A 17896-nucleotide genomic window follows, 5' to 3' on the forward strand; every position below is an offset into this window, starting at 1 on the left:
TTTTAAAAAATGAGGCTTATTCAGGTTCTACTACTTTTTTCATCAAAGTAAGTTTCTTCTGTTGTTAGATGTCTTACTTTATTCTAGTCTCTTATGCTATTGAGGGCGAGACTCTTGCAAGCCCAGAAAAAAATGAAAATTTGTGGTTAGTATAACAATGCAGTTTATTTCCTAAATACCAAAATAAGCCATATGTGTCAAAAATAAGTTGTAGATCTTTCCAGAAACATTAATAGATTCCCATTGTCATCTTTGTCCTTTTAACTTGACATCGCGAACTTCTTATCTTTGCATGCCATTACAAGTAGATTATTATTCTTATTAACCTACTGTGTGTATTCTGTGTATGGCTATACTGTAATTTAATCATACGCCTCCCTACCAATGGATATTTAAACTGTTTCAGTTTTTCATTATTATAGGCATTTCAGCAAGTAATACCTTAATTCTTTAAGCAGTTATTCATGCTTCTATAAGATCCTGTCCTGAATTAAAGAGCATCATTTTAAACTTTGATAGATACTATCAAATTAGCATTCATGTAGTCTGAATTCTCATATGCTCGGTATAGTGGCTGGTAGGTAATTAGCTAATGAATTTTAAAAATTGCTTTTTTTAGTTTAACTATTTTTTTTTTCGTTAAGCGAGTTACTTGGATTAAAAAGGGTAAAGGAGGGGCCCCTGGGTGGCACAGTTGGTTAAGCATATGACTGTTGGTTTCAGCTCAGGTCCTGATCTCAGGTTATGAGACATAGCCTTGTGCTGGGCACTGCATTCAGCACAGAATCTACTTGAGACTCTCTCCTCTCCCTCTGTTCCTCCAGCTATGTGTTCTCTCTCTCAAACAAATCTTAAAAAAAAAAAAAAGAAAAAAGGACAGAGGAAAAGAGGGTCAGTATTATGATTTATTTATTTTAAAGATTTTATTTATTCATGAGAGACCCAATCAGAGACACAGGCAGAGGGGACAAGCAGGCTCCCTGTGGGGAGCTTGATGCAGGACTCGATCCCAGGACCCCGGGGTCACGCCCTGGGCCAAAGCCACCCAGGTGCCCCTCATTTATTTTTAAATTAATTTTCTTAGTTCATTTTAAAAGAAACTGATAGTAAATTTTATGAAAATATTTTTATCTCTGACTTAAGAATACTTTATTGACCTAATAAACCTGGGCAGAACTTTTCTCATTTTAATAGTTTGTGTGTCTGTATGTGTGTGTAGTTGACACACAATGTTATGTTATTTTCAGGGATTACAACATAGTGATTCAGCTTCTCTATATTGTTATACTGTGCTTATTGCCACAAGTGCAGGTACCATCCGTCACTATATATCCCTATTATAATATCATTGACTATTTTCCCTATGTTGTGGCTTTTATTCCTGTGACTTTGAACATTTTCTAACTGGAAGCTTGTAGCTTGCGTTCCTCTTTGCCCACTTTGCCCATCCTCCCACCCCCCCTTTCCTCTGGCAATCATCGGCTTATTCCTGTATTCATAAGTCTGATAAAGCTGTCAATATTTGGCTTTTAGATTTCATATGTGAGTGAAATCATATGGTATTTGTCTTTCTCAGACTTATTTCACTTAGTATAATATCCTCTAGGTCTATCCACAAAAAGAAAATCTTCTAGGTCTATGCATGTTTTGCAAATGGCAAAAATCTCATCCTTTTTTATGACTGTTCTGTGTCTGTGTGTACACACAATTCGTGGGTATATGTGTACATACCACATCTTCCTTCTCCATCTATTGATGGAAATTAAGTTTCTTCCATATCTTGGTTATTGTAAATAATGCTGCAGTAAACCTAGAGGTACATATATCTTTTTGAATTATTTTCATTTTCTTTGGGTAAATAACTTAGTAGAATTATTGGATCATATGGCATTTTTATTTTTAATTTTTTGAGAAAATTTTCCACAGTGGCTGCAACAATTTACATTCCCACCAGCAATACACAAAGGTTCCTTTTTCTTTACATCCTTAACAACGCTTATTTCTTGTTTTTTTTTTTTTGATACTAGCTTTTCTGACAGGTGTAAGAGGGTATCTCATTGTGGTTTTGATTTGCATTTCTCTGATGATGAGTGATGTCAAACATCTTTTCATGCGTTTTTTGGCCATCTGTAGGTTGTCTTTGAAAAATCCATTTTTTAATAATTGAATTGTGTGTGTGTGTGTGTTGTGTGAATTCTTTACGTATTTTGAATATTAACCCCTTTTTGGATATATCATTTGCAAATATCTGCTGTCATTCAGTAGTTTGCCTTTTGGTTTTGTTGAGGTTGCCTTCACTGTGCAGAAACTTGTTTCAATAGTTTATTTTCGCTTTTGTTTTCCCTTGCCTCAGACATACCTAGAAGAAAGTTTACTATGACCAATACCAGAGAAGTTACTGCCTGTGCTCTCTTCTAGGATTTCTGTGGCTTCAGATTTCACATTTAGATCTTTAATCCATTTGAGTTTATTTTTGTGAATGGTGTTAGAAAGTGGTCCAGTTTTATTCTTTTAGCTGTCTGGCTTTTCTAGTACCATTTCTTGAAGACTGTCTTTTCCCCAGTGTATATTTTTGCCTTCTTGTCATAGATTAATTAATCATATAAGCATCGGTTTATTTCTGGCCTCTCTCTTCTGATTTATGTGTCTTTTTTTGTGCCAGTATCATACTGTTTTGATTACTATAGCCTTGTAGTATATACTGATATCTGGAATTGTAATACCTTAGCTTTGTTCTTCTTTCTCAAGATCGCTGTGGCTATCTGGGGTCTTTTGTGGTCCCATCCAGATTTTAGTATTTTTTCTTCTAGTTCTGTGAAAAATCCTGTTGATATTTTGAAAAGGATTGCATTGAATGTGTAGTTTCCTTTGGTTAGTATGGACATTTTAATAGTAATTCCTCCAATCTATGAGCATCGAGTATCCATTTCTTTGTGTCACCTTCAATTTCTTGCATCAGCGTTTTAGAGTTCTCAGAGTTATAGATCTTTCACTTCTTTGGTTAAGTTTATCCCTAGGTATTAAATTCTTTTTGGTACAATTTTAAGTGATATTCTTAATTTCTCTTTCTCCTATTTCATTGTAAGTGTATAGAAATGATGATTTCTGGGTACTAATTTTGTATCCTGAAACTTTACTGAATTCATTTATTACTTCTAGTAGTTTTTTTGGTGGAGTCCTTAGGATTTCCTATGTATGGGATTGTGTTGTCTTTAAATAGTGACAGCTTAACCTCTTCTTTACCAGTATTGATACCTTTTACTTTTTTTCTTCTCCGATTGCTGTGGTCATGGCTTCTAGTACTATGTTGAATAAAAGTGGCAGGAGTGGACATCCTTGTCTTGTTCTTGCTCTTAGAGGAAAAGCTCTCAGTTTTTCCACCATTGAGCATGATGTTAGCTGTGGGTTTTTCTATTGGCCTTTATTATGTTGAGGTAAAACATGGGCATATATTTGGAATAAAATCCCAGTGGACCCCTGGCATGTGTTGAACAAATTTTTAAAATTACCACGACACTTTTCTAAATGTTTTAACTGAATTTAATATGGGATTTTAATTTAGGGTTTATATCATGAGAGAAATATTTGTTATATGCTTTTATTCAAACATGTTTTTGTTTTAAAAAAACAAAAAAATTATTGTTAATGGTGTTATCATGCATGAAATATTTTCCAATCCATCTTTGGCTTATTTAAAACCATTAAAAATTGATTGTATTTTTATTTTCAGGGTGACTGTCGTTCCTACAGTTACGTGTGTGGAATCTCCAGTAAAGATGAGCCTGACTGGGAATCTCTTATTTTCCTGGCTAGACTAATACCTCGCATGTGTCACAATATTAACAGGTATGTTCTGCAGAGGACAAGGTGTAAAGTGAAATAGAAGGATCCTTTTTTTTAAGATCTTTTTTCCTTTGAGGGACCAAAGGACTCAAAAGTATAGATACACGTTATGCACATAGGTAACAGTTGAGCAGGTACTTAATAATACCTTGTGTTTTGTACCTTCATCACTGTGTAATCATCTGCTTATTAAAAACCTTTTGTTTAAATGAAAAATAGGAAGGATTTTTTTTATTAAGTATAGAATATTGAAGGCACTTTTAAAATCTGTCTTCCAGGTCAGGAACTTATGCTACCTGTTGGTTTAATGGCAGTGTGTTTTCTTCCAGGATTTCTCCCAGGAGTTCTTCTGCTGGAAGGAATATGTATGGTTATAGAATTTCCCATAGAGACTTGGTTTAATTTAATAATAATCTCACGTGAAATTAAAAGAAATAGGCATATGCCAGATATCATTAAAATAACTACATGTAGAATTTATTTTGAATTTAGTTTTTTCAGATCGAGGTTTTCTTTGCATGTTAATTTCTAATGTTGGTTATAGCAACAGCTGATTTATGATCTTGGTGTAATACTCCATTGCTTTGTCCCATAGAGATTTAAAAAAAAAATCTCAAAAAAAAATAAAAAAAAATAAAAAAATCTCATATCAGATTTCAGATTAGATGTTGTAGTTTCACCATTGTGTACTCTTTTTTGTTTTGTTTTCTTTATGAGTAATAAGCAATTAACCAAAAAGAATGACTTGAGGTTTTAGTTTACTCAAGTTTGCTGCAGAAATTAGGAACCTGCCTATTGGTGTTCACCCAGCAGGGTGTGCATAGTTCTAGAACTGCCTGCTGGTGTCTCCTTTGAAACAAGGAAGCAAAGGGAAGCCAGTTTTTTTACTGGTGAGAACATGCCCGCTAAAAGGTTTATTATTGTGATGAATCTAAGGCCTGCAAATACAGAAGCACCTTCAGTACACTGAAAAGAGCGGATTATTAATAAATAATGGTAAATTTGTAATTGCCTATTTAGAGTGGAGATAATTGCCTTGGTTAAATATGAATGATTCATAATCTTCTAGAGAATGCTTAATGTCTAAATAAACTTTTTAGGTCATACAGAAAATAACCTTTCCCTAAGTTTGACTCAACTGCTTCTGTTTTTCATTTCACAGTATTTTACAGTTTCATCTCTTTCTTTCTTTTGCCACATGGCCCTCACCCTAATTTAAACTTTTTCTCTGCCCTTTTATATGCTGGCTTCTCTGCCTGTTTTCTTTTTTGCTTGTTTGTTCCCCCCTTCTTTCACAAACATCCCTCCCCCAGTATAAAAGTTTAACAGCCACAGGAAAAAAAAAAAGATTAAAAAAAAAAAAAAAGAATCTAGCAAGCCTTTAAGATTGTTGGTGAATTTTAGATTTCTTTGCCAGGGTCTGTTTTAGGAATTGGAATTTAAACAATTAAAAACACTTTTTTCTATTTTTGCCAAATTTTTTCCTAATTTGCATTGTGAAATCTTTGTATAAAGGAGTGCGCCAGTTTTACTGTTCTGTATAATGTGAAAGCCTACACTCACTCCTGTACATTCTATGAACATTCTTAATTTGTAAGAAATAAGACAGAAGGCAAGTTCATGGCATTCTTTTTTCCTAGTTGCCTTTTCCTCAAAGAATCATTTACGAACTCCAGGGACTGTATTGCTTAGTAGAAGTGTGGCTCTTTACACAAGACAAAAACTTGGTATAGTATGTTTGGGAGGAGGCAGTGAATTAGTTGGCAGTAGTGTGATTTTGATCTGATGCTGTTTTCTTCTGCATGTTTCTATTCCAAGTACAATTAAGAAAAAAGAAAAACATTCAACTTCACTAGGGATGTTGCCAAGAGAGATTTATTTTCTTTGGTTGGGACAGATAGGGCTAGGGAGAGGGGACAGATGTGTGCTGGCTTGGGTCCCAGTAGGGAGAGCTAGGATGCATTCCTGTCTATATCCTGACTGCCCCTTATTTTCGGGGTGAATGTTATGGAACAGAGGCTCCTAACCAGTGGTAAGAGTCCTCTTGAGTTGTAATTACCTGATACTCTTAAAGTTTGGGAAATGCACTGTAGCCTTATCTTGGAGGTTTCTGGTGCATATTAGCATATATAGTTTCTGAAGTTCTAGCATAAAGCAACCTATTTATTCAACTCCATGTTTCCCCAGGTTTATGTATTGATTTCTTAGGGGCAGTATAAAAAATTCTTACAAACCAGGAGGCTGAAGACAAATTTACTTTCTCACAGTTCTAGAGGCTAGAAGTTTGAAGTCAGGGTCTTAGCAGGGCCATGCTCTCTGTTGCATAAGGCTCTGGGTCCTTCTTTGACTCTTCCTACTTTCTGGCATTGACTGGTAATCTTTCGCTTGCGGCAGTCTAGTTCCAATCAGTCTCTATTGCCATCTTCACATGGCCCTCTCTCTGTTTCCAAATTTTCCTCTTTTTAGAAGGTTACCTTCAAAGATTAACGCCTACCCTGATCCATTATGACCTTATTTTTTTTTAAAGGTTATTTATTTATTTATGAGAGACCTAGAGAGGCAGAGACACAGGCAGAGGGAGAAGCAGGCTCCCCACAGGGAGCCTGATCGTGGGACTCGATCCTGGGACCTCAGGATCACAACCTGAGCCAAAGGCAGATGCTCAACCGCTGAGCCACCCAGGTGTCCCCATTATGACCTTATTTTAATTCGATTACATATGCAAAGACCCTGTTTCTCACCCATAGATTTCAGATGGACAGGAAGTTTGGGGGATTGTTATCACAACCCATCCATTGTGATAATCCCACGTATCTTTGTACATTCTGAAATAGAATTATCCTATATTATACTTTGAGGAAGGTACATAGACCCTTATGTAATCTTCTATCCTGGGGCACCTGGGTGGGTCAGTCGGTTAAAAGTGTCTTGATTCTTGATTTCATTTCAGGTCGTGGTCTCAGGGTTGTGAGATTGAGCCCTACATCGGGCTTTTTGCTCACCGTGAAACCTGTTTAAGGATCTCTATCTTTGCCCCTCCCCCTTCGCATGTGCATGCTCTTTCTCTTAAGAAAAAAGTATATAATTTTTTTTTTTTTACTTATTTGAGAAAGAGTATGAGCGGGGGTAGGGGCAGAGGGAGAGGGACAAAGACAAGCAAACTCCCCAATGAGCATAACCTGAGCTGAAGTCAGATGCTTACCTGACTGAGCCACTCAGGCACCCCTCTATATATAATCTTATATCCTATCCTACCCATGTGGTGATTTTAAGTGGGTAAAAGAGGGGCCTCAGAATAAATGTAAAGAATGATACTCTTATGTTCCTTAATTCTCCTACTAAAATGTAATTTGTCTATAATTTTTACCTTCTCCTTTTCTAGAGTTGTCTATATATTTGGCCCACCAGTTAAAGAACCTCCTACAGATGTTACTCCCACTTTCTTGACAACAGGGGTGCTCAGTACTTTACGCCAAGCTGACTTTGAGGCCCATAACATTCTCAGGGAGTCTGGTAAGTTGATCATTTTGTTTATTAGTACATGCTCTGCCTAGAATTAATTAATTAATTAATTAGTATTTTTTTTAAATTTCATTTTATTGGAGTTCAATTTGCCAGCATATAGCATAACACCCAGTGCTCATCCCGCCAAGTGCCCCCCTCAGTGCCCATCACCCAGTCACCCCAACCCCCCGCCCACCTCCCCTTCCACCACCCCTTGTTCGTTTCCCAGAGTTAGGAGTCTCTCATGTTCAGTCACCCTCTCTGATATTTCCCACTCATTTTCTCTCCTTTCCCCTTTATTCCCTTTCACTATTTTTTTATATTCCTCAAATGTATGAGACCATATAATGTTTGTCCTTCTCCGATTGACTCCTTTCACTCAGCATAATACCCTCCAGCTCCACCAAGGTTGAATCAAATGGTGGGTATTTGTCGTTTCTAATGGCTGAGGAATATTCCACTGTATACATAGACCACATCTTCTTTATCCATCATCTTTCGATGGACACCGAGGCTCCTTCCACAGTTTGGCTATTGTGGACTTTGCTGCTAGAAACATCGGGGTGCAGGTGTCCCGGCGTTTCATTGCATCTGTATCTTTGGGGTAAATCCCCAGCAGTTCTGCCTAGTATTTAGAAGTGTGATATTATGATTTCTAGTTAGGAGGATGCAAGTTTGAATTTTTAGATGCTTTTATTTTTATTATTTATTTCTATGGATTGTTTTTCCTGCCATACGAAATTTTTCACCTTTTTGGTCATTTGTGGATATGTCCATACGGGCAAAAAAATTTGAGTTGCCTGACTCCCATTTGTTCCCAGCTGAGGTTATACAAGGTGATACTCTTTGTTCACTCTTACTATAAACAGGTGTCCTTTCTGTAGACTATTCGGACCATATTTTCTGTGCATTTCTGTGCTTTTTTTTTTTTTTTTTTTTTCTGATTTTACTGTTTGACATGTCCCCCAGGTATACTCCTGGGAGTACTGCCTGGGTTTCTAAGCACAGGAAGGCTGTCATCTGCCTTATGGAGAAAACATGTGGGTTAGATAAGGTTCATTCGTGTATGAATTTTAGTGCTGATGGCTATGAGTTCAATGTTAACGAATCCAGAATAAATAATAAGGTATATTTTATAGAAATATAAAATATAAAATATACAGAAATATACATAAAACAAAGTTATGTATTGACTGGTTGAAAAAAATGTTGTGACCAGGGGCTTGCAGGAATCTATTTCCTGTAGGGACAGTGGTTTAGTATTTGCTAATTCAGTGTTTTCAGTATAGACATACCTTGAGTAACAAGAATGAATTTTATATTTATTGCATCACTGTGACATCACTGCAATCATGAAATTCTATTACTTGTATTTGTGATTGAGTTTACTTCCAGATATGGACGTAGTTGAAACAATGCATGGATGGTAACAACCTTAACTGATACGTTTATGTATGTGATTAGATGTTGTCTGGGAGGATTTAATGGAACTGGGCTAGAGTGCTTTTTCCTTGGTGTGGTGATTGGTTCTTCCAGTTGTTTACTTCTTTTTCTAGGCTATGCTGGGAAAATTAGCCAGATGCCAGTGATTTTGACCCCATTGCATTTTGATCGGGACCCACTTCAGAAGCAGCCTTCATGCCAGAGATCTGTGGTTATTCGAACCTTTATTACTAGTGATTTCATGACTGGTATACCTGCAACACCTGGCAATGAAATCCCTGTAGAGGTAATTTATATATTTTTCTCATGTACATTTTTAATATCTCATACATTTTTATAATGCGGTGAATGGAACAGGCTAGGACAAAATTGATATTTCTGGGGTTGGTTTTCTGTTTATAAGAGAGGCTTTTATTTATTTTTTTAAAGATTTATTTGAGAGAGCCATGCATATGTGCAGGGGGAGGACCAGAAGGAAGGGGTGGGGAGAGAGGAGCAGACTTCTTGCTGAGCACGGAGCTTGAAAAGTAGGATGGGGGGCAGCTTGAGGCTGGGCTCTATCTCACGACCCTGAGATCTTGACCTGGGCTGAAATCAAGAGTCAGACGCTCAACCAACTGAGCCACCCGGGTGCCCTTAGGCTTTTATTATTTTTTAAAATATCCACATAATTGATTAAATAATGTACTGTAGTAGAAAAGACCTTACATTTATTATACTCCTCCAGATGTCTGATTACTATGTGGAGAGTAACCACCTCTAATTTATAATTCTGTGTGATCTTGTCAACCTCTACCTTTATAAATAGTATTTTCCAAGTAAAGGAGAAGCCCCTGGTAGTGAAGAACAGTTAATTAGAAATACAGATGAGATTGATACCATGCTGGCTAGACACCCATGAATTGCTTAATGCTGTGCCTACTACCAACTATTTTTGATCACCATCTCCCTCTCCCGTTTTCTCTCCCCTGGAGTGTTCCAGAGCAACCATTTGCATGATAGTAAATGGAAATCAAAGTGAGACTTTATTAGGTGGACCACTGCTCTGTACTCTACTGCAGCGTTCTGGTTATAGTTGGGGTGTGTGGCTTAGAATCTGTTTTCCCTTAAGCTCAAATATGCCAAATCTCTGTCATTCAAGTGACCAGGCCTTCTTCTCCTGGTGTACACTTGGTAGTGGTTGTTACTGCAGTGCATCATGTGCCACTGTCCTGGCCTCTGACTTGTAGGTTTCAGCCACAGATAATATGTGAAGCATTGGCTTTGTTACATAAAATGACATGCTTGGGTGTCAGAGCAGTGTCAAGTTGCTGTAAATATTTCTAAACACTTGTTACTTGACAAGTAACAAACATAATATGCAGAGTGGCAACTGTTTGCAGACTACACTTTGAGTAGTACTGAGTTAACTCAAAGCTATAGAGGGAAATTAGGTTCGCTCCATAAAATTTAGAGACCATACCATAGAAGACAATAATAAAAAGAGATCACATTTTAATTGTCAGTGTAAGCCTTCTAGGTCTGTTGGACATGTGCTGGGTGGGTCCTGGCCCTTCTATTTATGATCTTTGTTTTATAACAGGTGGTGTTAAAGATGGTCACTGAGATTAAGAAGATTCCTGGTATTTCTCGAATTATGTATGACTTAACATCAAAGCCCCCAGGAACTACCGAGTGGGAGTAATAAACTTCTTGTTCTACTAAAGTATTGTGTTCAGTTTAAATTGATTAGAAACCATTTCCAGTATTGACATGCAGTACTGTGAAAGAGTTACTGGAGCGGCCACATCACACCTGAGTTCTCTACAGCAAAAACCTACGGCTTACGAGCTGAGTTTGGGGGATAACTAAAAGGGACTGAAGAGTTTGTACGGGTATAATCAAAGCACCATTGCCTACACTCAGACAGATTGACACTGCTTTTGCCTTTGCCCCACTTGTTCTTTATGTATTAACACGCTGTTGCTATTCACGTCTCTGTCAATGAAGGTGTATGAAGGTGGGTGAGTTTGGGCGTAGCACTAAGCTTCTGTCCCTTTGCCAGTTTCTAAGGGTTGTTAGTAAACAGCCATTATTCACCAGCGTGACCTAATCTGTATGTCTTTCAGAGAATCTGAATTTCCCTGTAAGTAACCTTACTCCTCCAAAGGTGGGGTGAGGGACGAACATGTCAGATAAAGGTGTAGGCGGGCTGTTCCAGCCACTTCTGTGGGACTCCGGGGCTACCGAATGTAAGCCCCCTTACGATGGAAAACACTGGGGATTTGTTCCGAATTGTCTGATATCACAGCCAGGGGGAGAAAAGAAGCTGTGAATGGTCTCGGTTTAAGATGTTTTCAAAGCCTGTTCCACATCGATGTCCAGGTGTTCACTGTCAACCTGTCCGTTAGTAAGGAGCTTTATCAACCCCCTCCCCCCAGATGTTGCCACCTCCTGCAGCCTTGCGAAGAAGTTTCTGTTCTCTTCTCCAGAAGAGGCTGTCTCTGGTGTAGCATAAAGTCAGCGTTTTGATCTCGTTTGGTCAGAGGGCCAGCTCTGAGACCACAGTAACCATCCTAAGTACCTGCAGTTTACATCATCCGGTGAAGAGTTGTAAAATGAACTCTTAGGTGGAACCTGTAGGCGGGCTTATTACCCACTTCTCAGAAGACTGACCAGTCTTGATCCATGCGAGATATTGCCAACCTTGTAATCCTTCTACCATTTGTAGGATTCAAGAACTTGTATACGACTCCTTCCATTGCCACTGGTGTCTACCAAGATCGTTTATACCATTCATATAAACACTATGAAAATAGCACCAGACTCAAATTCTACAACCATTTCTCAATATTTTAGCTAATGTTACTTTTTAAGGACCTTCATGAAATTTTTTTTTTAATTGAGGTATAAATGAGCTCTAACAGATTAGTTTCCAGTGTCATGTTTTTCTCCCACCAAACCCATTTCAGGTTGCTGCTGCTTATTTTCAAGATCCTTTGTGTTAATCAGGTACAGAATTTTGTTTGGGATTCGGTGTTAGGAAAACAGTAAAATTATACATGGCAGAAATCTACTTTTTATTCTGGCTGGCCCAGAGGAGGAGAAAACTGTATTACCAGACCAGCAAGGGAAAAGCTTCTGTCTATTGAACAGGTATCCGCACCTGAAACAAGAGTATCTGATCTCCGTGGAATTTGACGGGTCCATTTTCTGTCCTGATGATGAGGTATTTGCACTGGACTTTGGAAAGAGGATATGTAAGTGATCCAGCTTCCAACAGATTTGGAGTCCCATTATCTTATCGCTGGAATAGATGACCTCTTCTAAAAGGCGTACAAATATTTACATTTATGTGAAAAAAAAAGCCTCTTCTAGAAGGTAGAAGTTTCTTAGGATTTTGTTTCGGATCCAATAGGAAAGTAGGAAGAATATATATAGTGAGTGTTTTCTTTCCAATGTATGTTCCATGGAACACTGCTGCCCTGAGCTGATCCTCGGCAAAGGGGCTGGATGATCTGGAGGTGGGGAAAGTGCTGTCTGTCCTAGAAAGTCATGATGTACGTTAGATTCAAAGCTCTGAGAAATTTCGATGTGAAACACTGATTGTTAGACTTGCTTAATCTAATGTTTTCCCGATCTTTGCTAACCTCTTATAATCCTTAATACTGGAAAAAGTGGTCTCTCCAGAACACATCCTGACATGATACAGTTTAAAAAAAAAAAGTTAATCTTTTTGGAATTTAGAAATCCCCTAGTATATTTGGAATCTTTTCTCCCTTCACAAAGCGCTTTTTGCTTCACGTCCTACAGTATTACCGTGTATCTGCACAGTATGTCATCCAAGTATCTGAGAAAAATTAAGTTTATCATCTATTTTTCCTTAAGGAAACAAGCGCAGCTTAGTAATGGTTACGTAGTGAAATACAGAATCAGATATGATCCTTGGTAGGTTATGACTGCATTCCCATCAAATTAAATATATTTTATTTCTTCCTACTGGTTTAGAAGTAGGTAGACAGGTCAGTGAAAGCATCATTTATTCCCCAAATTGGCAGGCACAAAAGAATTTTCAAATACCCAGTTTCACCTTAATGGTACCTCTATAATCATCAGCCATTCTAGAAATAACACAGCCTGGCATAATTTCTGAAGGTAGATCTTTATAGATGTATCTGGGAGATAGGGTCACACTGTTTTCCATCTTGTGTTGCCCCTTGGCCCTGAGGGGCATCCTCATGCTCATCCTGAGCCTGCGTGTAGCCAAACAAGCATCATAAAAGTCTGTTTCCTCACTGTTTGGGCTTATCTTCTGATAGCCTATTTTACTGTATAATTGAATCAGATCCCTCAAGAATGAGGGCATCCAAATTAGGGAGGTGGGGCTGGCCATCTTCAGTGCTTCATCCTGCCATTAAACAGCTGTACAAACCAGCTTAAATAATTTCTTTATCTGTACGATGAGGCCGTTGGGTTAAATTCACATCAAATCTAGCCATACATTTTTTCATGAATAACAATAAAAAGCGCAGTAGAATGGAGAAATTGAGGTGGGTTTTTTTGTTGTTATTTAAAAAAAATTTTTTTAACATCAGCTATGACCTTACCCCAAAGGTAACCCCATGATGTCTTTTGACCATAATGCATTATAATACATTATAAAATCAAATATTAATTATGTTTTTTTGAAGCTGTAGTAGAGATCAGCAAAATTTGACCGCTTGAGAATCTTCTCTTGTGACCAGGACACTTGGAAAATATTCATCAATATGTTCCTGGTAGCAGCCTCTTTACTGTGGGTTTTTACAAAAGTTGACAGAGAATATGCTTTGGCGTTGAGAAGAATGACAAGTTTCCGATAACCTGTTATATGTAGCTATTTGTTGGCAGAGCTGGAGCTAGGATCCAGGCTTTCTGTTCTCTGTGGAAGAGGTACCACGCTCAGGCTCTTCCCGGCAAGACTTAACAGGAAGTTCTCTGTGTAAAATTGACCATCAAGGGTCAGTGTACTTCCAAAATGTTATCAGTCATCTCCTTACTTAGAATAAGAGAGTAGTTTTCTGTCATGCCCAGTGTTAACACCCCCGTTTCTTTTTATTATTCCCTATTACTTCCTCTCCGCTACTCTCCATACCCTCCTCCTCTCTCCTGTTTCCTCAATTTCCATTGGACGTGGTAAGGATACACTTTAGCTCCTACCTCCATGGGCACCCCTTTCATCGGCCCCAATTCAGAAAGTAATAGGGAGCTGACTATAAGCTGGACGTCTCTACCTTTGAAAAGGACTCCCTTTGTTCTCACTGAGGTAGTTTAGCCACACAGATGATATAGGGAACCATGTCTGTTTGTTTGTTTGTTTAAGCCACTGTAAGGCTTTGGCAGTAGTAACGTTGGCATCCTTGGCTTCTGTATCCCTGACCATTTCATTTGATGACAAGTGAAGACATTGGGAACGCCCCCTCCCCCCAAAAGCATGCCAAAATGCCAGCTCCCAGCCTTAGTCTTACATATCGAAGAGGCCCAACTCTGACCTTTTGTCAGTGGTTCTCAACCCTGGATTCCTGTTCTTACTACCTGAGGAATTAAGTGTATAATATGTACACCCTACAATCAAGTCAATTTAATTAGAATTAGACTGTTGTCAGGGCCCGATAATTGATAATCTTCAATCTCTCTGCTCCAGAAACAAATATTACAGAGGAATATACCTGGCCTGTCTAGTTATGGCTTAAAATCTTAGTCATATCTACAAGAGAAGGCCACAGCTAATGTCTTGCCAAGATACCTTAGCTACATTACTTCAGAACTAGAGGCCAGACTGGAATTGCTGTGTATACCGTATTGTAGGTCAGGGCCTGTTTGGTAACAAATTAGGGCAGCTGACATAAATGTTACTCCTGTTGAGGTCTCTACAACTACTACATGGGTACCTCTCCGCCTCTTACTCCTCTTGCTTTTTGTCACAGAGGAGAAATCCACCTGTGGATTTCATGCTGGAGCCACCTCTCCAAATTTGACCCTAGCTACCTGTAATCTAAGTTCCCTGAAGGAGAATTTTTTGAGCAGCTGTGTTTAAAGTTACTTCCCCATTAGTGTCTTTGTTCACTGGTGATCCCATGATGTCTTTTGACCATGGTAAGGGCTCCTTGATTGGCAAAATTGTGAGGCTTTGGGGAAGAGTTTGGCTATGTCTTGGGCATACTAAGTTCAGGAGCTCCAGAATATTGAGTTGTCCAGGAAGCCTGAACCTTAAGTAATCCCACTGGGGTAATGCCTTTGGATATTTAAGGTAAGTAATTTTCTGTCTATGAACGTACTGTGACATTGTTAACAACCTTATGGTATTAAATGAAGAATGTAACCTCCTTTTTTGAACAGATCTTTTTATAAAGAAGTATTTTGTTAATTGGAGTAAGTAGTGTAGTTGTGAAGTCACTGTGTTAATTGTTCACGGTATACTGAAATATCTTGTATGTTGTGATGATGTTTGCATAAAATAGCATTGCTAAACTAATATTAAGTGACTTTAGTGCCTTTTGTTTTCGATATGCTTCATAAAGGAGGAAATGATGACTTTCATAATTTGTCATTAAGTGTCAGTGTTTATGAGAAAGTCAGTGAAGGAAGAGCAAAGAGGTCTAAATTGGAAATAAATTGTCTATATGGTCAGGGGTTTCTGGATAATACATTTAATATTTTTCATATATAACAAGGAAAGGTGTCTGGGTTTTGCCCAGAGTTTAACAGTGGATATGATAGACATAAAATATTGGGTAGCTTCTTAAATGAATAGCTAAAAGGGTGTGTGTATCTGTTTCCAAAATTAAAGTCCTGTGCACACACACGTATTTAACTTCTTGCATATTTATTTATATTTGATCAACTCTGTTCTCAGTTTCTTAAAATATATATTACCTTTATTGGTTTGATACAAAAGGTGGATCCTATTTGTTAGGAACTATGTTATGAGAGTTGATCAGACCCATCAAAGTAAATGTATTAAGTCACTAATAGGGTGATGAGAGGAAATAACCGTGTTCAGAAATTGAATTCAGTGATTACTTTCAGGTAGTTACACGGCTGTGGTATGATTTCTTACGGATCAGTGAGCTGGCCTGGCTTTCTGCTGAGACAACTGTGTTTTGATTTAACTGTAAAGGTTTTGCTGTATAATCAAAACAAAACTATCACTGAGTTTTTACCTTGAACTCTCAAATCTGTCATTCTACCTCTTTTTTTTAAAATACTATTATCTAAAGCTGTATTTCACACCATAGCTAACAGGTAACTTATTTTTAGTAGATTGTTAGTGAATTATTCTGAATTATAGACATTAGATATGAAGAAACACAGCTAAAAGTCTAACTTTAACCTTACTGTTATCCAAATAATGTGTTGAATTTTAATTAAATCCTTTTTATTTTAATTTATTTTTTAAAAAAGATTTTATTTGTTTATTCATGAGAGACCAGAGAGAGAGAGAGAGAGAGAAGAGAGGTAGAGACACAGGCAGAGGGAGAAGCAGGCTCCATGCAAGGAGCCCGACATGGGACTCGATCCCAGGACTCCAGGATCACACCCTGGGCTGAAGGTGGCGCTAAACCACTGAGCCCCCCGGGCTGCCCTTAAATCCTTTTTGTACTTTAGAATGCTATTCCATTTATAATTGTACATTACTGTTTTTTTAGACAAAGCTTACCTGCCCACATGTTTCTTTTTTTTTTTTTAATACCATAGAGAAAATGCTGTTTTAAGATTTTCCATTTAATATGGTTACGTTAAATAGTGGAGAACATGAAGGCCTTTTGTCAAGGTACCTTTACCTAATTGCATTAGGATGATTGATACTTGTTCTTAATAAGAAGAAAGTTTCAGTCGACTAAAAAATATTTAAATGCAAGAAAATTCCATCTTCTGATTCTTTTCAAAAGCAACTTCTGTTACAATGTGGGTATAATGAATTGAACTTGTTTATAGTGCTTATTATAGTTTTGGGGGAATAAGGGGAAGAATTATATATATCATGACTATTTTGTGTTAAAGAAGCTCCTTAAAAATTTTTCAAGCAACACAAAAGTGAAGTAGTACAGCTAGCACCCTCTACATATTAATATTCAGATTCAGGAATTAAAATAGTGCCTTTCCTTAATTATTGAATAAACTGTATAGCCCATAGTTGAAATTACCCTGAAGTCGATAATATGTATCCAGAGATATTTAAGTAAATGTGGTATCTTGGATTTTTTTTTTAAGATTTTATTTATTCATGAGAGACAGAGAGACAGAGAGAGAGGCAGAGACACAGGCAGAAGGAGAAGCAGGCTCCCTGTGGGGATCCCGATGTGGGACTCGATCCCGGGACCCTGGGATCATGCCCTGGGCTGAAGGCAGTCGTACAACCGCTGAGCCACCCAGGGTCCCTCTCGGAATATTTTTTTAGAACACTGTTTATATTTCTGTCCTAGCCTGTTTTCAGATTTTTGCTTAAAGAGAAATTTAAGGATTTATCATTGATTAGGAAACACTTCGGAGTATCTTTTTTTACTTTTTTCTCCCCCCCCCCCCCCTTCTCAGGTTCTTAAGGCACCAATGTGAACTTAGCCTGGAGCTTTTCAAACTTTCTCCTTTCACAGTTCCAATAGTGTTGTTTGTTTGTTTTTAATAGCAACCCTAGGCCAAAGTAATTAATATTTTTTAAGTGATAGTAATGTTCAAACAACTTAAAATATATTTATGCCCTAACAACGTAGTAGCCACTTGAAAAAAAATAGTATCCATTGAAAGAAACAGTATATTTCAGTCTTGAATAACTGGAATAAGTTACTTAATGCGATGTGTGCATCTTTTGGGGGCTGGGGCTTACTCTACTTTGGTATGCATCGAACACTGCCAACTTCATTTTCTATTCCATGCTGCTCTTTGCAGAGGACTTTTTATCACAGCAGTCACTGAAAACTCAGTTTTGCAAAGATATGACAACTTCGTTGAAAGGAATGTAGCACGATGCTATGTTGATATGTGAGTTTGCTGTGCTGACTGGCTCAGAGTCTCTGAACAGTTTGAGAACCATTGTGTCTTGAATATTTTGATTTTTTTCCCCCTTCTCAACTTCAAAGGATGCATCTAA

The 17896-nt window shown here is 37.8% G+C and overlaps 1 protein-coding gene across 2 annotated transcripts in view; it reads left to right on the forward strand.

The window, feature by feature from the left end:
- GMPS (guanine monophosphate synthase) overlaps window positions 1-15387 on the forward strand; it is a 78657-nt gene extending 63270 nt beyond the window's left edge. For both annotated transcript variants that reach the window (XM_055321357.1, XM_055321359.1), the window contains exons 13-16: window positions 3731-3846; window positions 7226-7356; window positions 8904-9076; window positions 10373-15387. In XM_055321357.1, the coding sequence (XP_055177332.1) occupies window positions 3731-3846; window positions 7226-7356; window positions 8904-9076; window positions 10373-10474 (522 nt within the window). In that variant the 3' untranslated portion in view covers window positions 10475-15387. The remainder of the gene's footprint in view (window positions 1-3730; window positions 3847-7225; window positions 7357-8903; window positions 9077-10372) is intronic.
- The last annotated feature ends 2509 nt before the right edge of the window (window positions 15388-17896 follow it).

This window comes from Nyctereutes procyonoides, unplaced genomic scaffold (assembly GCF_905146905.1).
Source record: "Nyctereutes procyonoides isolate TBG_1078 unplaced genomic scaffold, NYPRO_anot_genome, whole genome shotgun sequence".
NCBI classification, from domain to species: Eukaryota; Metazoa; Chordata; class Mammalia; order Carnivora; family Canidae; genus Nyctereutes; species Nyctereutes procyonoides.